Raw genomic sequence first — 20,555 nt, 5'->3', positions numbered from 1 at the left:
CTGTGATCCTTTCATCATATTTTGAGGACTGTTTTTCCTGGTTTAAGAGTTTTTGAACTTGAAAGTGCTTTAAAAAATCTTTCTGCCACTGTGAAAGTCACATTGAACAAAACAACAAAGATTATGGGACTAATGCAATTAGAGATCAAATCTCTTAAAGAAGTAGTTTTAGATAATCGAATGGCATTAAGACATGCTGCTTGCTGACAAAGGAGGGGGTTTTCCAATTTATTAATTCTTCTTGTTGTTCCTATATTAATAATGATGGTAGTATTAGAAATCACATGCAAGCTATAGATAATTTACTGTCACACCTTTCTCACTATACTGACTCAGAAAACCCCTCCTGGGATGTTTTGTATGCACTATGAGTGAAAGCATAACTAATATTTAAGATAAGCATTGCCCCTGGACCAAAAGGAGGGACTGTGATAATAAAACTTATTAGGGCCATCTGTTTAGTGAAAATTCACCAAAAGGGGTCCAGGGGGCACTGCTTGCTTGTAAATTGAGGGCTTCTTTCAAACTGTCTCTCCTTAGATAAGTAGAAGAAATAATGTATCGCTTTGTAGTCAGTTTCCCAGGAAAAGAATCATAAAATGTAGATCTTCAAGGTTGGTTAGTTTCCCAGGGCTCTGTGGAATGTTAGAAGTAAGCAAATGTTTCCTGTCACCTTGTAACTTTAAATCAAAGGAGCGTTGTTTTAATTACTATCCAAAACTGTATTTAAGAATAGCCAATTCAATCACAAATTAAGTCAGGCTCTTAGGCTTACGAGCTGACTTCCTTATGTGCATAAGAAATAAAGGCTTTGTTCATGAGAAATACACTGTCTTTCCTGGTGCCCTGTGAAACATTTTTCATTGCAAGTCCAACCTTTTATACTACACGTTTGTTAGATTACTACAACTGTTTATACTAAACTTCCAGCTTTCACAAAATGCTGCTTCCTGATTGATTTCTGGGCACAGCATTAGAGGGCACATTATACCTATCCTTTTTGACTTACATTGACTGCCTGTAGTTTGGCAGGTGAAATAAAAACTTCTAGTACATAAACTTCTCTTTCAAATCTTTCCCCTGGGCCAATGCAATGCCTATTTACAATCCTGCTCCAGCGCTGCATTCATCTCAAAGAGGACTATTTGACATTCTTCTGTACATATGACATGACTGGCAGAGAACAGAAAGAGGGCTATTTCTGTTGCTGCACCCACATTTTGGTATTTGTTACCTATAGATCTATCTCATGACAAATTAAAACCTTCAAGTCATTGCTTAAGACCTTTCCTCTTTCAGCAGGCCTTTTCATGACGCGTCAGAATAGTCTAACTTTCATTTCTGTATGTTGGCTATTTTGTTTATATTTTTTGATTATATATGTTAATTTGTAAGTCGCCTAGAGTCTGGCAATTAGGTGACTAATAAATAAAATAAATAATTAAAAGATGGACTCCAACAGACAAAGAGAAGACAAAAGAACTGCAATATGCTGTTGCCTTGAGATTTCTTGCAGAAAGGACTGTCAGCAAGAGTTGTGTATACTGCGTTACTATTGTTCCTATTAGCTATATATGCATTTCTTATTGAATTATCATAACCAAGCTACATAATAAAACCAACTGTTTGTGGTCAATTTGTGGTTGTCCCTGAAGGGTAAGCGCGGGGCAATTGTGGCTCCCTTAGATATCCATTAAACTGCTTTGTGTGACAGTGAACTTCTATAAAGGATAAGCTGCTAGCTTCACTTGCTGGAAAGTGCTGAGCCCATTCAGGGGTCGATGCAATACTGAGCGCACTGTATAGCCTACAGTCAGACACGGGTTAAATAGGCGCTAATCCACCCCCCTAATGCAATAGGGGGATTAGCGCCTATTTAACGCACATCCCACGCAGAGTGAATGGGATACAAATGCATGTAAATGAGGCTATTACTCATTCACTCCAATGCAAAAAAATAAATGTGCTTCTCAGACGCACATTTATCACTCAGCTATTAACGCCTGCCTGGAGCAGGCGTTAATAGCTGAGCGCATTGAAAAGAAGTACAGAAAAGCAGAAAAAATGGCTTTTCTGTACTTCTTTTAAAAGTTTAAAATAAAAAAACAAAAAACTCAGCTGGCCGAATTGAAGACCGACGCCGATATGCTCAGCGTTTGTTTTCATAACCGGCCGGCTGCGTTATGAACACAGACGCCGATAAACTTGGTGTCAGTGTTCATAACCGGCAGAATGCCGGTAACCCCCTAATTACAACATAGCATGGTGCCCCCCCTTGCGGGCGCCATGCGCACATTAAGCAGGCACTAACTTTTCAGCGCCCACTTTCCGCGCTTTTTTTTTAATTTATTTATTTATTTATCAGCCCCTCAGTAGGCCATTTTAAACCTGAGAAACCACAAGAACCCTAATACACATAGATGGCTCTTCCCTAGTTTTCAATGAATTGGGTGGGGGAGTGGAAGGGGGACAGTAGAAGTGATGCACATGTGATGTCCCTGAAGTGTAGTCTCAGCTTGGGGACTCTTCCTGCTTCTACATATCTAATGACCAATGTCTACAAACGGGGTGAGCAGCACACCCCAGCAGACTGCTCTTACCGCCAAGTACTTAATTACAGAAGTATTATAATCTATTGTTTTCCGGTTCACAGCTTTTCTCATGCGCTTTCCATCAAAGGTAAGCTGCTGCATCGCCTGCTGCTGTGCAAAGTCCGGCCGCTTGTAGAATAGCTGGCGAGGCGCCTGATGCTGGAATCTCGGCATATGAAAGAAGCGCGGCGGGGAGCCAATCTCAGTTGCCATGGTGAAGTTTGATGTTTAGAACCCTGCAAACAAGAACACATCAACTTGTTAAGGATGCAGCCAGGGAAGTAGAAACATAAAAATCTGAGAGGCACAGGTAACAAGTTCATTTAATTAATAAATAAATACATCGACTCATTGAGAGCTGTGCGGCACAGGCAGAACACAGAATAACTGTTCCAGAGACAGTAATAGCATAAAACCTACAGAGAAGATGAGGGAAAGTGCATATTGGCAGGGAGTCGCACTTAGGGTCAATGAGGCCTGCCACTAGCAAAAAACAATACTGTCCTACATTTACTTTAATAAGGAATACAGAGAAAATTAAATAGAATGCTTTTATAATTTTGCAGTTTTACCCCAGCTTCTGGAAGGACAAGGACAAGGCCATGGGTGACCATCAGCCCCAACAGTATTCTGGGGCTATTTCTCCACTGGCTCAAAATAGTATCAGAATGCTCTGGGTCTAATCGACAAACCACAGGCAAAAGCAGGGAGCTGCAGTCAGAACACCACACACAAATGATCAAGTTTTAAACTTCTTGTGCCACTTATAAAAGTAAAGAGAAATTAAAGAAAGCAAGAGATATTGCAAAGTTTTTCAAAGTTCTACCTATATAGCCATTCTCAACATAGACTTGGGGCACTTAGATTCACCAACCCCCTCATTCCACACATGGATAGAGGGGCAGACTAGATAGCAGAATAAGACAGTACAGCCTATCACATTTCTACATTTCATTCAAGGCCTGTAACACTAAGAAGCTGATGTAATAGGACAGCAGTTAAAAAAAAAAAAATCAGCACTAATTTTTTTCATATTGTTTTAATGATCATATTAAATTTTAATTTTAAGATAAGATGAGAAAGAGCATACAATACAAGGAAAAAAGTGAGTTAAATCTGTTTGAGGTTATCCTTCAAGAAATCTGGCATGTCTACAAGAATTTTTTCATATGACATCTTTGTGGCATGCTACAGTGACACCTGCTGTATTCCTCTGTCTTTTTTGCATATATCATTTAGTTCAACTTTAACAGTGCCTGCTTCTTCCTCTCTTCCCTCTTTTGAGCCTGTGCACACACTGTGGCATTGTTGCTTTGTATGGTACTCTTTACATGGAACAGACACGCAGAAGCTATTTATGTTCTCCGAGCAGTCTTGGTCATTAGCCTCTGTTTTTTGGTTACTATGTATGTCCTCTTTCCTCTCTGCATTCTGTCTTTATATTCTTTGTTCATATTTCCTGTAACCCTTTTGGTATCTAAGTTTCTTCCACCTTCCCCACAACTAAACAAAGCACGTAGACTCTCAGAAAGATATCTTGTAGAGCAGGCATGCATGCCCTGGGTTTTGCTCAGATGCCCCTCACTGAAGATGTTAGTTAACATTCTTTACTGCTATTTATTTATTTAAAAGTGTTTATGTACCATCATTAAGTTATTTACCATCATAACGGTTTACAATAGAGCACATATAACAAAGAAATTATAGATCATACTTTACACAGAGGGTGCCATAATCATTCGGTAACAAAAACGACATTAAGTATAATATGGTTTATGACGTGGAATTTACATTCATGAAATTCTCATGGGGGATTATATGTTTTATTGCTATTCAACCTGTCAGTTTGACTACAATTATCAGAGGGATAAAATAATTTCCAGATGGTATCTGGAAATTGTGCGCTGGATGCTCTATGACCGCCTATCCTTATTTATTTATTTGTTTGTTTGCCTGCGTTGTTCTCTATCTTGAAGGCTTGTTTGAAAAGCCAGGTTTTGAGGTGTGTTTTGAAAAGTTTATGATTTCTCTGAAGTCTTAGATCAAGGGGCATAGTGTTCCATAATATGGGACCGGCCAGGGACAGTGCACGCTCCCTAACCTGGGTTAGTCTTGCTGTTTTCATAGATGGAATGGTTAACAGGGCTTTGTTTGCTGATCTTAAATTTCTATGTGGGACGTGTACTCGAAGTGCTGTGTTCAGCCATTCTGCTTTTTCGTCATGGATTAGTTTGTGTATTGTGCAAAGAGCTTTGAACTGCACTCTTTGTTCTATGGGTAGCCAATGTAGTACGGCAAGTGTATCTGTGATGTGATCTTTTTTACTTTTCCAGTGAGAATTCTAGCTGCGGAGTTTTGTAATATTTGCAGTGGTCTTATCGTAGTATAGGGTAGACCGAGTAGTAAAACATTACAGTAGTCAGCGCTTGCAAATATCAATGATTGGAGCACTGTGCGAAAGTTTGGCAGCGATAGTAATGGTTTAAGTTTTCTGAGTATCATGAGTTTAGCATATGTACCGTCAAGCCACACGAGACTTCTATGCTTCTAAAATTCACGATTATCAACTTAATCCTAACACCCTATTCCTCTTACGTTGCAGAACTCTCAAAGCCTGCCCTTCACTCCTTCCCATGAAGAAAATAAAGATAAATGCAAAGAACTAGCAACATACTTCAAGAACAAAATCGCCAATGTTCTCCTCCACTTCCCCTCCAAACCCTCTCCTACCGACCCACTCCCCAATAACAACAAAGTCAACCTTGGATCCTTTGAACTTACCACCACAAAGGAAATCGAATCCATCCTAAAAAAAGATGAGACCGGCCACCCATATCGCGGACACAATCCCATCAAAAACTCTCCTCGCCATCCCCACAGCCATTGCAAAACCTTTAGCTGACATAATAAACTGCTCCCTCACATTTGGAATAGTCCCAGACCCTCTTAAACTAGCCGTCGTCAAACCACTCCAAAAAAAACCTACCCTCGACCACACTGACCCTGCAAACTACAGGCCTATATCCAACCTGCCTTTCATTTCCAAAATTCTTGAGAAAGTAGTCAATTTGCAACTCACCAACTTCCTCGAAGACCACAACATCCTACACCCCTCACAGTATGGTTTTCGTAAAGATCGTAATACTGAAAAACTTTTAATCGCAATAACAGATACTGCCCTCAAAGGCATGGACCACGGCCAATCATACTTACTTGCACTCCTAGATATCTCAGCAGCCTTCAACACGGTCAACCACCAAATTCTAATTTCCCAACTGGCAGAAATAGGCATCTCCGACACAGCCCTATCTTGGTTCTCCTCATTCCTTACCCACAGAGAGTACTTAATAAAACTTGATAACTTCGAATCTTTGCACATGCCCCTCACACAAGGTGTCCCCCAAGGATCCTCTCTATCCTCCACCCTTTTCAATATATATCTACTACCACTCTGCCGTTTGCTATCTAATCTAGGCCTGAAATTCTTCCTGTACGCAGATGACGTACAAATACTGATCCCCCTTCAGAAATCCCTCAAGGAAACATTGCAATTCTGGGATACATGCCTTATATCTATTAACTCCCTTCTCTCCAACCTCCACCTTGCGCTCAATGCCTCAAAAACAGAAATCCTCATCCTTTCTAATCTACCAGACTATACTCTCCACCAAACCTTTCAAATCCAGACTCCTCTGCTCTCTGTAAGAGACCTAGGTGTCTCCCTAGACCAACACCTAAGCTTCAAACCCTACATTAAATCATAAGAACATAAGAAGAACATAAGAAAATGCCATACTGGATCAGACCAAGGGTCCATCAAGCCCAGCATCCTGTTTCCAACAGTGGCCAATCCAGGCCATAAGAACCTGGCAAGTACCCAAAAACTAAGTCTATTCCATGTAACCATTGCTAATGGCAGTGGCTATTCTCTAAGTGAACTTAATAGCAGGTAATGGACTTCTCCTCCAAGAACTTATCCAATCCTTTTTTAAACACAGCTATACTAACTGCACGAACCACATTCTCTGGCAACAAATTCCAGAGTTTAATTGTGTGTTGAGTAAAAAAGAACTTTCTCCGATTAGTTTTAAATGTGCCCCATGCTAACTTCATGGAGTGTCCCCTAGTCTTTCTACTATCCGAAAGAGTAAATAACCGATTCACATCTACCCGTTCTAGACCTCTCATGATTTTAAACACCTCTATCATATCCCCCCTCAGTCGTCTCTTCTCCAAGCTGAAAAGTCCTAACCTCTTTAGTCTTTCCTCATAGGGGAGTTGTTCCATTCCCCTTATCATTTTGGTAGCCCTTCTCTGTACCTTCTCCATCGCAATTATATCTTTTTTGAGATGCGGCGACCAGAATTGTACACAGTATTCAAGGTGCGGTCTCACCATGGAGCGATACAGAGGCATTATGACATTTTCCGTTTTATTCATCATTCCTTTTCTAATAATTCCCAACATTCTGTTTGCTTTTTTGACTGCCGCAGCACACTGAACCGACGATTTCAATGTGTTATCCACTATGACACCTAGATCTCTTTCTTGGGTTGTAGCACCTAATATGGAACCCAACATTGTGTAATTATAGCATGGGTTATTTTTCCCTATATGCATCACCTTGCACTTATCCACATTAAATTTCATCTGCCATTTGGATGCCCAATTTTCCAGTCTCACAAGGTCTTCCTGGAATTTATCACAATCTGCTTGTGATTTAACTACTCTGAACAATTTTGTGTCATCTGCAAATTTGATTATCTCACTCGTCGTATTTCTTTCCAGATCATTTATAAATATATTGAACAGTAAGGGTCCCAATACAGATCCCTGAGGCACTCCACTGTCCACTCCCTTCCACTGAGAAAATTGCCCATTTAATCCTACTCTCTGTTTCCTGTCTTTTAGCCAGTTTGCAATCCACGAAAGGACCTCGCCACCTATCCCATGACTTTTTACTTTTCCTAGAAGCCTCTCATGAGGAACTTTGTCAAACGCCTTCTGAAAATCCAAGTATACTATATCTACCGGTTCACCTTTATCCACATGTTTATTAACTCCTTCAAAAAAGTGAAGCAGATTTGTGAGGCAAGACTTGCCCTGGGTAAAGCCATGCTGACTTTGTTCCATTAAACCATGTCTTTCTATATGTTCTGTGATTTTGATGTTTAGAACACTTTCCACTATTTTTCCTGGCACTGAAGTCAGGCTAACCGGTCTGTAGTTTCCCGGATCGCCCCTGGAGCCCTTTTTAAATATTGGGGTTACATTTGCTATCCTCCAGTCTTCAGGTACAATGGATGATTTTAATGATAAGTTACAAATTTTTACTAATAGGTCTGAAATTTCATTTTTTAGTTCCTTCAGAACTCTGGGGTGTATACCATCCGGTCCAGGTGATTTACTACTCTTCAGTTTGTCAATCAGGCCTACCACATCTTCTAGGTTCACCGTGATTTGATTCAGTCCATCTGAATCATTACCCATGAAAACCTTCTCCATTACGGGTACCTCCCCAACATCCTCTTCAGTAAACACCGAAGCAAAGAAATCATTTAATCTTTCCGCGATGGCCTTATCTTCTCTAAGTGCCCCTTTAACCCCTCGATCATCTAACGGTCCAACTGACTCCCTCACAGGCTTTCTGCTTCGGATATATTTAAAAGTTTTTACTGTGAGTTTTTGCCTCTACAGCCAACTTCTTTTCAAATTCTCTCTTAGCCTGTCTTATCAATGTCTTACATTTAACTTGCCAATGTTTATGCTTTATCCTATTTTCTTCTGTTGGATCCTTCTTCCAATTTTTGAATGAAGATCTTTTGGCTAAAATAGCTTCTTTCACCTCCCCTTTTAACCATGCCGGTAATCGTTTTGCCTTCTTTCCACCTTTCTTAATGTGTGGAATACATCTGGACTGTGCTTCTAGAATGGTATTTTTTAACAATGACCACGCCCTTGGACATTTTTTACTTTTGTAGCTGCTCCTTTCAGTTTTTTTCTAACAATTTTTCTCATTTTATCAAAGTTTCCCTTTTGAAAGGGGGTTTCTACAAACTCCACATTCTTAAAAAGCTTAAACCCCTCCTCTACGCCCACGACTTCCGTACAGTTCTGCAGACAACCACCCTATCAAAACTGGACTACTGCAACTCCCTCCTCATAGGCCTCCCTGCTTCCACCATCAAACCCCTACAAATCCTGCAAAACGCCATGGCGAGAGTCATAACCAACACCCATAAAAGGGACCACATCACCCCCATACTAAAAGATCTGCACTGGCTCCCCATCTCTTTCCGCACCCAATACAAAGCACTTACCATCCTACACAACACACTTCACAAAAATAATTCCCCCTGGCTCGAAGAAATGCCACGCTTTAGATCCTCTAACCGCCCTACCAGAATCTTCCTTGCAGGTACCCTTCATACCCCATCAAAACTGCACGCCTCACTACCACCAGAGAAAGGGCCTTCTCCATTGCTGGCCCCATCCTCTGGAATTCCCTCCCTGCTGATCTCCATTTAGAACCTTCCCTAAACCGATTCAAAAAAGGAATCAAGACATGGCTGTTCAAACTGGCCTAACCTGACACTAATCAAACTCAAACAGTGATCTCCATTGAACCACCATAGCTCCTTTATCATCCCACCCCCCCTAGCACTTTCACCCCTGTATTACCCTCCCATTCAGCCATGCAAATTGCCTTTGCCTATACATAGGTTTATACTGTGTCGCCTTGACTGTTCATATTCTGCAATGTTTAACCCATTTGTGACATGCTTGTGATCTTTGTGACACAGTTTTCGATGTTGATTTAATAATTTTGGTTTTCCATCTCCCTCTTCACTCTTCCCCCCCCCCTCCATCCCCTAGTTCTCGTTCTTGCCCCCCCCCCCCCCCACCCTCCCCTTATAGCCAGCCCTTTATCTTCGTTCATTGTAATTTCCTCGTTCCCAGTTACTTGTAAACCGACATGATGTGTCCAACGAATGCCGGTATATAAAAGCTCATAAATAAATAAATAAAATAATAAATACCCTTCTTTAACTTTTAGTGTTATGTGTTGTTTAAGGTTTAGCTCTGTGTCAATTATAACTCCTAGGTTGCGTACTTTCTCGGCTAATTCAATTTTTTGGTTACTTTTCGGAATTATTGGAGTTTGTGTAATGTTCATGCTCTTTCTTTTTAAGTGTATGAATTCAGTTTTATCGATGTTAATTATTAGCTCCATTTGGTTTAGTAGTTGTTTTATTATGTCTAGATACATAATGGCTAAACTCATTGTTTTTTCAATAGTGTCTTCAATTGGTAGGATTAATTGAATGTCATCGACGTAAAAAGTGTATGATTCCTAGTCCTGCGAGGAGATGGCATAGTGAAAGTAGATATATGTTAAAAAGAGTAGCTGAGAGTGCTGACCCTTGTGGAACTCCAGTTTTTAGGGTAATTTTTTCAGATAGTGTGTTTTTAATTTGTACTTGAAATGTTCTGTTATTTAGATATGACCTGAACCATGTGATAGTTTTACCATGTAGTCCTATTTCCTCAAGCCTTTTTATTGGTATTTTGTGATTAACTGTGTCAAATGCTGCTGATAAATCCAGTAAAACCAGTATATAATGTTTTCCGCTGTCGAATCCTCTTAGTGCTATGCACCTGCTGCTTTGATTTGACTGGGAAATCAATTTTTCCCCTCTTTCAACCTTGCTCTGATATGCACATGCTCTCTCTCTAGGAGAAACAGGACATAACAGTGGTAGCATTGTCCTGGAGATAAAGCAGAGCTGCTTACCTGTAACACGTGTTCTCCAAGAACAGCAGGATGTTAGTCCTCAGACATGGTGACATTATCCAATGGAGCTTGGCACAGAAAACTTTTGTCAAAGTTTCTAGAAAGTCTGACTGGCACACTGAGCATGCCCAGCATGCCGTTAACCATGCATCCATGCAGGGTCCCTCTTCAGTCTTAAAACAGAGTATGCAAAAAATAAAACAAACCAAGAGAACCCAATTCTGCGGGGTGGCAGGCGGGTTTTGTGTAGTAATGGTTCTCCAAGGACATCCTGCTGTCCTTGGAGAACAATTACTACAGGTAAGCAACTCTTCTTTCTTCAAGAACAAGCAGGATGGTATCCTCACAAATGGGTGACTAAGTAGCTCCAGGCCACTCCGAACATGTGCAGCAAAGAACCAGTGCCAACATGCACAGCAACTAGAACTGTAACAACCATAGAAGCAGGCATGCACCCAAGAAAAGGGCCCACGGAGGGAGAGTTGGGTTTTCGTGGCTGGAAGAGATTACGGAGGACAATTGTCTGAATAGACTGTCTTGCCAGCCATCCTTGTCCATGAAATAATGTGAGGCGAACGTGTGGCAGAACTCCAGGTTGCTGCTCTGCAGATTTCGTGAACAGGGACTGCACACAAATGAGCCACCGAGGCCGGCATGGCTTACACTGAGTGAGCCCTGACATGGACTGTCAAGCTGCAGGTCTGCCTGTGCATAGCAGAAGGCAATGCAGTCTGCAATCCAATGGGATAAAGTCTGCTTGGAGACTGCACCCCCCCCCCCCCCCGCCCCCACTCTGTTCTTGTCAAAGGAGAGAAACAGCTGAGTGGAAAGGCACTGAGGCACTGTCCGCTCTAAGTAGAAAGCTAGCACTCTCTTGCAATCTAGAGTGTGGAGAGCCCGTTCATCCCGGTGAGTGTGAGGCCTTGGGAAAAAGGAAGGCAACACAATGGACTGGTTGAGATGGAACTCTGAAACCACCTTGGGAAGGAACTTTGGGTGTGTCCAGAGGACCACTCAGTCGTGACAGAATTTCGTATAAGGTGGATACGAAACTAGGGCTTGCAGTTCACTGAACCTGCGAGCAGATGTCACTGCGATCAAGAAGATAACCTTCCAGGAGAGGTACTTCAGGTCAAGTGAACGTAATGGTTCAAACTGATTTCATGAGTTGCGACAGGATGACGTAGAGATCCCAGGAAACTGATGGAGGGTGAGTGGGGGGCTTCAGTTGCAATAAGCCCCTCATGAACCGCCCCACAAGTGGGTGGGAGAAAATGGCAGAACCACCCACATCCCCAGTAAGCCCCTATGGCGCTAAGATGAACCCTCACCGATGTGGTTGAAGACTGGATTCGGAAAGGGAAAACAGATAGTACAAGAGTGCGGGAAGGGAGCAGGAGAAGGGGGTCCAGACTGTGCCCTTCACACCAAGCAGAAAACCTCTTCCATTTCATATTGTGAAATTTTCTGGTAGATGGTATTCTGGACTCCAGACTAACTCTCGATACCCCTTCCGAGAGGCCAAGGGCCTGCAGAGTCACCCGGTCAACATCCAAGCCATGAGGGCCAAGGCTTGCAGGCTGAGATGACAGAGCCTGCCCAGGTCCTGGGTAATTAGGTCTGAGGCCATCACCAGTCAGATCGGGGGCTGCGAGGCTAGATCCCGCAGGGTTGGAAACCAGGCCCGATGGGGCCAAAAGGGGGCAATCAGGATCATGGAAGCCTGAATCTGCTGAAGCTTCTGGAGTATTTTCGAGATGAGGGGAAGGGGCAGCTAAGCATACAGCAGCCCGGTGCCCCAGTGAATCGAGAATGTGCCCACCAACAATCCACTGCTCCTCTGGCCTCAGGAGCAGAAGCGGTTCACCTTCCTGTTTTCCAGAGAAGCGAACAGGTCTGTGTCTGGGGTCCCCCATGAGCGAAAGATCTTCTTCGCCACCTCTTGACTGAGTGACCACTCATGAGGTCTAAAGGCACGGCTCATGGAGTCCACCAGGGTGTTGTCCACCCCTGGGATATACACTGCTCTGAGGACGCCGCCGTTGTCAATGGCCCACAAACAAATGTGGACTGCCTCCTGACAGACGTTCCCCCATTTGTTCAGATACCACATAGCTACCTGATTGCCGGTCTGAACAAAAACTACTTTGTTCAGGAGCCGCTCTCTGAATACCTTGGAGTGCATAGTGAATCGCACACAGCTCCAGGAAGTTGATTTGAGGCTGTGATTCTTGAGCAGAACAAAGACCCTGGGTATGGAGACGCGCCAGGTGTGCACCCCATCCGAGACATGTTTGTGGTGAGAGTGACTTGGGGATGTGGACTCTAGAGGGGATTCCCTTTTCTAGGTAGGTGGGAGTTGCCCACCACCGAAGGGACTGACGTAGCTGTGTGGTGATTAGAACACGCACAGGTCTTGCGAAGCCTAGCACCATTGGAAGAGAAGTGTCCATTGTGCCCTGCGCATGTGCAGGCAAGCAAAGGAGATGACATGCACCGTCACTGCCATGTGGCTCAGCAAGCGGATGAACTGGTGCGCCAAGACATGAAAGCATGGAGCGACCGTTTGAGCAAGGCCATGAGGGTCTCTGCCCTGTCCCGAAGCAGGAAAATCTTTGCCTGGGAAGTGTCCAGCCGAGCCTCAATGAAATTCAGTTGCAAGGACAGTTTGAGATGGGATTTGGGATAGTTGATCAGAAATCCCAGGGTTTCCAAAATTTGGATCCAAGTGCGCAGGGCACTCTGTGCCCCCTATCCCTATCTTTTGATGACCCAGTCGTCAAGGAATGGGAAGACATGGATCCCCCTTCTCCGAAGATAATCACCTACAACTGCCAGACACTTGGTAAAGACTTGGGGTGCAGATGCCAGGCCAAAGGGTAGAATGGGATACTGGTAATGACTCCCGTCAACCAGGAATTGAAGGTATTGCCGATCTGTCAGAAAGATGGGTATATAGGCGTATGAGTCTTTTAGATCTAGGGAGCAGAGCCAGTCTCCCGCTTTCAGAAGGGTAATCAAGGTGCCCAGTGAGACCATTTTGAACTTCTCCTTTACCAAGAAACGTTTAGGGCCCTCAGGTCCAAAATGGGCCAGAGTACCCTCATCTTCTTGGGGATTAGAAAATACCTGCAGTAGAACCTTTGTCGTGCTGACTGGGTGGAACCGGTTCAACAGCCTGAGCCATTACGAGAGCAGAGAGCTCTACCCGAAGGATTTGGAGGTCCCCTGACTCTCCCCACCAAAGACACTGAGGTGAATGGGGTGGTACTCGTTGGAAGTGCAACCTGTACACCCCTGATGGATGATGGACAGGACCCAGAGGTCTGATGTTATGGGGAGTCATCAGTCTGTAAAGAGTTGGAGCACACCCTCGACTGCTGGGGGGAGTTCCTATGCCCACTGCAGTGGTCCTCATGGCTGTCTTGAAGATGTCATAAGCAGAGTGAACCACTGCTTATCACACTCCAAGTCCTGCTGGACAATTTTCTGGAAATTCTCCTGGAATTGTTGTGGCAGGCACTCACTAAATTCAAGGGCCTGTTTCCACAGGTTCCTGGAGTTCTGCCCCATGTACAATTGGTAGCAAGCAATCTGGGCAGTTAACATAATGCCCTGAAATACACGGTGTCCAAGGGCATCGACAGCCCTATGCTCCCACCCTGGGGGAGCCAAGGAATGTTTACGGATCCTCTTTGCCTTCTTCAAGGCTGACTACCAGCACCGATTGATGGGGGAGCTGATGGTGCTCAAACCCAGTGAACAGCTGAACTAGGTACACTGCATCCGTCTTACAGTTAACCAGTGGCACCTAGATAGGGTGTTCCCAAAGGCAGGTTACCAGCTCTTTGAAGATGTCAGACTGGCACCGCCACTATCTCTTTTGTAGCATCCATGAACTGCAGAATCTCAAGCAACTTGTGCCTGGTGTCCTCTTCTGTTAAAAGGGGGAAGGCACTGATTCTGCCAAGGTTTTTATGTATCCCACAAAGGAAAGATCCTCCAGAGATCAAACAAAAAATGCACTTTGAAATGTCTGTATGCCAATGCCAGAAATCTAAGACGTAAGATGGGAGAGTTAGAGTATTTAGCAGTGAATGATGAGAGACACATAATTGGCATCTCAGAGACCTGGCGGAAGGAGAATAACCAATGGGACAGTGCTCTATAAGGGTACAAATTATATCGCAATGATAGGGAGGATCAACTTGGTGGGGGTGTGGCACTTTATGTCAAGGAGGGTATAAAGTCCAACAGGATAAGATCATACAAGAAACTAAATGCCCCTTAGTGCGCCCCTTAATGCATCCCAGGACCCAGGGCAGGGGCCCCCCTCCACCATGCATCCATTTCCCAGCACTACAACATTCGGATTCTCTTCCAGCACTCATCCTCTACCAGCTCACCAGTTGACGGACTCCCTTCCAGCATTCATCCTCCGCCAGCTCCCCAGCTGACAGACTCCCTTCCAGCATTCATCCTCCACCAGCATTCATCCTCTTTCCTTCTTCACAACAAGAGAAACATGACACTAGGCTTCCCAATCCCCATTCTACACCACATAAGAACATAAGAAATTGCCATGCTGGGTCAGACCAAGGGTCCACCAAGCCCAACATCCTGTTTCCAACAGAGGCCAAAACCAGGCCACAAGAACCTGGCAATTACCAAAACACTAAGAACCACCCATGCTACTGATGCAATTAATAGCAGTGGCTATTCCCTAAGTATAATTGATTAATAGCCATTAATGGACTTCTCCAAGAACTTATCCAAACCTTTTTTGAACCCAGCTACACCAACTGCACTAACCACCTCCTCTGGCAACAAATTCCAGAGCTTTACTGCGCATTGAGTGAAAAAGAACTTTCTCCGATTAGTCTTAAATGTGTTACTTGCTAACTTCATGGAATGCCACCTAGTCCTTCCATTACTCGAAAGTGCAAATAACCGAGTCACATCTACTCGTTCAAGACCTCTCATGATCTCAAAGACCTCTATCATATCCCCCCTCAGCCGTCTCCTCTCCAAGCCGAACAGCCCCAACCTCTTCAGCCTTTTCCCACAGGGGAGCTGTTCCATCCCCCCCATCATCCTGGTTGCCCTTCTCTGTACCCTCTCCATCGCAACCACATCTCCTTTGAGATGCGGCGACCAGAACTGCACACAGCATTCAAGGCGCGGTCCCACCATGGAGCGATACAGAGGCACTACGACACCCTCCGTTCCATTAACCATTCCCTTCCTAACAATTCCCAACATTCTATTTGCCTTTTTCACTGCTGCAGCACACTGAGCCGACGATTCCAAAGTATTATCCACTATAATGCCCAGATCTCTTTCCAGGGTGGTAGCTCCTAATATGGAACCCAACATCGTGCAACTACAGCAAGGGCCATTTTTCCCCATATGCAACACCTTGCACTTGTCCACATTAAATTTCATCTGCCACTTGGATGCCCAATCCTCCAGTCCCGCAAGGTCCTCCTGCAATGTATCACAGTCTGCTTGTGATTTTTGTTATCATCCGCAAATTTGATAACCTCACTCGTCATATTCCTTTCCAGATCATTTATATATATATATTGAAAAGCACTGGTCCAAGTACAGATCCCTGAGGCACTCCACTGTTTACCCTTTCCACTGAGAAAATTGACCATCCAATCCTATTCTCTGTTTCCTGTCCCTTAACCAGTTTGTAATCTACGAAAGGACATCGCCTCCTATCCCATGACTTTTTAGTTTTCGTAGAAGCCTCTCATGAGGGACTTTGTCAAACGCCTTCTGAAAATCCAAATACACTACATCTCCTCACCACTGGAAAAACACCCTTGCAACCACAGTCATGCTCTACCAGGACTCTCATTCCAATCATGATCTCCCCCATTACTCAATTCCTAGGTCTTGCACTATTCTCCTTGACACTCTTCAATGCACAATCTCTCACTAAGAAATCGCATATCCTCAACGACTATCTCCTAAACTCAAAGCCAGACATCTGCGCTATAATGGAAACCTGGCTTAAACCAACAGATATAGCCTTGATAAATCAACTCCCCACACATCTTTACGACTTCTTCTCACTTCCCCCGACAAAAAAAAAAAAAAAAAAAAAAAAAGAGGCGGCGGCCTTCTTTTAGCTGCCAAAAAGAGCTGCGGCTAACCCTAATCCCAACCAAGTCTGCCTCTAAACTAGAATTAGGCCTTTTCAAAACTGACCAACTCCAAATCCTCCTCATATACGCTCCGCCAGGACTTCTTGACACAGATGCCTCTCCCATTGTAGAAATCATAGCAAAATATATAAACCTGGACTCCCCAGCTATGATCTTAGGGGATTTCAACCTCCACGTTGATTCAACCCCACTCACAACTAATTGTGAGGCATTTCTCACCTCCCTTACAGCCATGGGCTTCAAACAAATTATCAACAAGCCCACCCACAAAGCTGGCCACACCCTGGACCTTATTTTCATAAACTCTGGCCTCACACACTCATTCCCCCCCCACCCCCCCCCCCCCCCCCCCCCAAATTGCGTTCCTGTCCCCTGGTCTGACCACTCCCTGATCTCTGCCACCCTCACAATGAAAGAAAGCCCCACTACACACCCCCTTCAATCCACATTTCACTACAGGAGATCGTGCACTTCTGATGTCCTCAGCAATCACCTGGCCAAAGAACTTCCTCATCTAGATGTCTCAAACCCCAACTCAGCCCTACTCTCTTGGCACATCATCACAGAAGCGGTAGCTAACAAATTATGTCCGCTATCAACCAAAAAAATCAATCCTACCTTACACAGAAGACAACAGTGCTTCTCCAATGAGCTCCGAAAACCTTAGCAAAACCTCAGACAGAAAGAAAACAAATGGAGCAAGGCCCCCCTGCCCCAGCACACTAGCTGCCTACAAATCCACCCTCCACCTCTACAGGAACTCCACCCTACGGACAAAAATATTTTTACGCTCACAGAATTCACGACCTCGTATTAGACGCCAAGGCACTATTCTCCTACGTATCCGAACTCACACAAACCATCACCCCGCCCATTCCTGACGACCAAGCACAATCTAAAGCCAATGAACTTGCAACCTTCTCCCAAAGAAAAATCTCCAACCTCTTAACTCTCCTGCCCCCCAGCCCTACCTCATCTCCTAGTTCCTACTACTTCTCAAATAAGGGGATCTCACTTGAATCATTTGAACCTACCACCACCCTGGAGATTGAATCCCTAATAAAGAAAATGAAACCCTCTACCCATCCCTACGACCAAATCCCAACAAAACTACTCCTATTGGTACCAGACACTCTCTCCAAACCTCTGGCTGATATTATAAACTGCTCTCTATCACAAGGAACCTTCCCTGACGCCCTAAAACTCGCCTCTCTTAAACCTCTTCTCAAAAAAACGTACCTAGATCCAAGGGAACCCAACAATTTTCGCCCTATCTCCAACCTGCCTTTTGTAGCCAAGATTATGGAAAAACTAGTCAACACCCAACTTTCAGATTATCTTGAAGACCATAAAATACTGCACTCAACTCAATACGGATTCCGCAAATCACTAAGCACGAAACCCTCCTCATCTCTCTAACAGACCACCTCATCATGGGATTGGACAAAGGACACTCCTTCTTACTAGTACTTTTTGACATCTCGGTGGCTTTCAACACGGTAAACCATTCCATCCTCCTCAATCAACTATCTGACATTGGGATAACAGGAACCGCCTTCAGACGGTTCGAGTCCTTCCTCAGTAATAGAGGCTACAAAGTCAGAATCAACAATAAAGAGTCCCCTCGCATCAATTCCTCACTAGGAGTTCCTCAGGGCTCCTCCCTGTCCCCCACTCTCTTCAATATCTACCTCCTTCCCCTGTGCCAGCTGCTAACAAGCCTAAAACTAAAACTCTATCTTTACTCTGACGACGTACAAATCCTGATCCCCATAACCGAATCCATTGTAAAAACACAAGTACTGGGACAATTGCCTCCAAGAGATCAACCTCCTCCTCACTAACCTAAACCTGATACTCAACTCAGCTAAGACTGAACTCCTCCTCATTTCCCCAGACGACAGTGATACCCCTCAACTGACACACCCCAACACCCTTGTCACCCAAGCAAGAGATCTGGGAGTATTAATTGACAACCGTCTGAATTTTAAAAAATTCATCAATCACACAACCAAGAACTGCTTCTATAAACTGCAGGTACTAAAAAGAATTAAACCGCTTCTGCACTTTCACGATTTCAGAACTGTCCTCCAAGCCGTTCTAGTCTCCAAGATAAGACTACTGCAACTCAATTTTGCTAGGTCTCCCCGCCTCCTCCACCAAACCTCTTCAGATGCCTCAAAAAGCGGCGGCCAAAATCTTAACAATACCTGCAGAAGAGATCACCATCACGCCAGTCCTCAGAAATTTGCATTGGCTATCAATAAGTTTTAGAATTTTACACAAGTCCCTCACCATCATTCACAAAACCATTCACAACCAAGTCCCCATCGACCTTCAATTCCCTCTCAGACTCCACACCTCTTCAAGACCTATCAAAGGATCCCTGCACGGCCCCCTAACCAAATTCACCCATCATTTAGTCACTAGAGAACGGACCTTCTCTACAGCGGGACCAACCATATGGAATGCTATTCCCCCTGAGCTCAGACAGGAACCCTGCCTGTTGACGTTTAGAAAAAGACTCAAGACCTGGTTGTTTCAACAAGCCTTTCCTTAAGCGCTGGTCCGCCCTAACTACCATTACCTAACATTCAGCACACTGTAAATAATTTGTTATAGTCAACGAGTTACTTTCCGCTCTGGCTTCTTCCCCCAGTTCCATTACCCCTGTTTTATTGTAACCTTTGCCTTTCTTCGCTATGTTAATGTTATAACCCTGGTTCCTTGTAAACCGACATGATATGATCTGTATCAGGAATGCCGGTATAAAAAAAAGCACTAAATAAATAAATATATGGGTAGAAATCTCATGCGTGTTAGGTAAGAGTATAGTGTGATAGGAGTATACTACCGTCCACCTGGCCAAAATGGTCAGACAGATGATGAAATGTTAAGAGAAATCAAGGAAGCTAAACAATTTAGCAGTGCAGTAATAATGTGAGATTTCAATTACCCCACTATTGACTGGATAAATGTAACATCAGGACATCCTAGAGACAAAGCTCCTGGATGGAATAAATGACTGCTTCATGAAGCAATTGGTTCAGGAACCAACGAGAGAGGGAGCTATTTTAGATTTAATTCTTAGTGGAATGCAGGATTTGGTGAGAGAGGTAACGGTGGTGGGGCCACTTGGCAATAGTGATCACAACACGATCAAATTTGAACTAATAACTGGAAGGGGGACAATATATAAATCTACAACTAAATTTTCAAAAGGGAAACTGATAAAATGAGGAAAATAGAAAAATAGAAAAAAATGTAAAGGTGCAGCTGCAAAGGTTAAAAGTGTACAACAGGCATGGGCATTGTTTAAGAATATAATCTTTGAAGCGCAGTCCAGGTATATTCCACACATTAAGAAAGGTGGAAGGAAGGCAGGCAAAATGATTACCTGCATAGTTAAAAGGTGAGGTAAGAGGCTATTTTAGCCAAAAAAAATCCTTCAAAAATTGGGGAAAAAAGGATCCATCTGAAGAAAATAGGAAAAAGCATAAGCATTGTCAAGTTAAGTGTAAAACATTGGTACGGCAGGCTAAGAGAGAATATGAAATGAAGTTGGCTGTAGAGGCAAAAACTCAAATTTTTTTAAAAATATCAAATCATTTATAAATATTGAAAAGCACCAGTCCAAGTACAGATCCCTGAGGCATTCCACTATTTACCTTTTTCCACTGAGAAAATTGACCATTTAATCAGCGGCAATAATTTTAACCAATACTAGAAAGAATGAATATATAATATTGATATTGAAAGACCTGCACTGGTTACAGATCACTTTTCGCTCTCAATTTAAAGCATTATGCCTAATACATAAGACTCTGTACAATGATAAAATTGAATGGTTAACCACAGCTTTACATTTCCACACACTGCAAAGAAGAAAAAAAATCAGCAGAAACTGGTACTCTGATTCCTTCTCCTAAATCAGCCCATCTGAACTCAGTTAGAGAGTGAGCCCTATCCATTGCTGAGCCCCAACTCTGGAAC

At 43.6% G+C, this 20,555-nt stretch overlaps 1 protein-coding gene across 5 annotated transcripts in view; it reads right to left on the bottom strand.

The window, feature by feature from the left end:
- WDR33 (WD repeat domain 33) overlaps positions 1-20,555 on the bottom strand; it is a 414,563-nt gene that overhangs the window by 329,188 nt on the left and 64,820 nt on the right. For all 5 annotated transcript variants that reach the window (XM_029615296.1, XM_029615295.1, XM_029615298.1 and 2 more), the window contains exon 2: positions 2,601-2,827. In XM_029615296.1, the coding sequence (XP_029471156.1) occupies positions 2,601-2,804 (204 nt within the window). In that variant the 5' untranslated portion in view covers positions 2,805-2,827. The remainder of the gene's footprint in view (positions 1-2,600; positions 2,828-20,555) is intronic.

Source organism: Rhinatrema bivittatum, chromosome 9 (assembly GCF_901001135.1).
Source record: "Rhinatrema bivittatum chromosome 9, aRhiBiv1.1, whole genome shotgun sequence".
Taxonomy (NCBI): Eukaryota; Metazoa; Chordata; class Amphibia; order Gymnophiona; family Rhinatrematidae; genus Rhinatrema; species Rhinatrema bivittatum.
The sequence above is the reverse complement of the archived record's forward strand: the minus strand, read 5'-3'. Positions and strand labels throughout refer to the sequence as shown.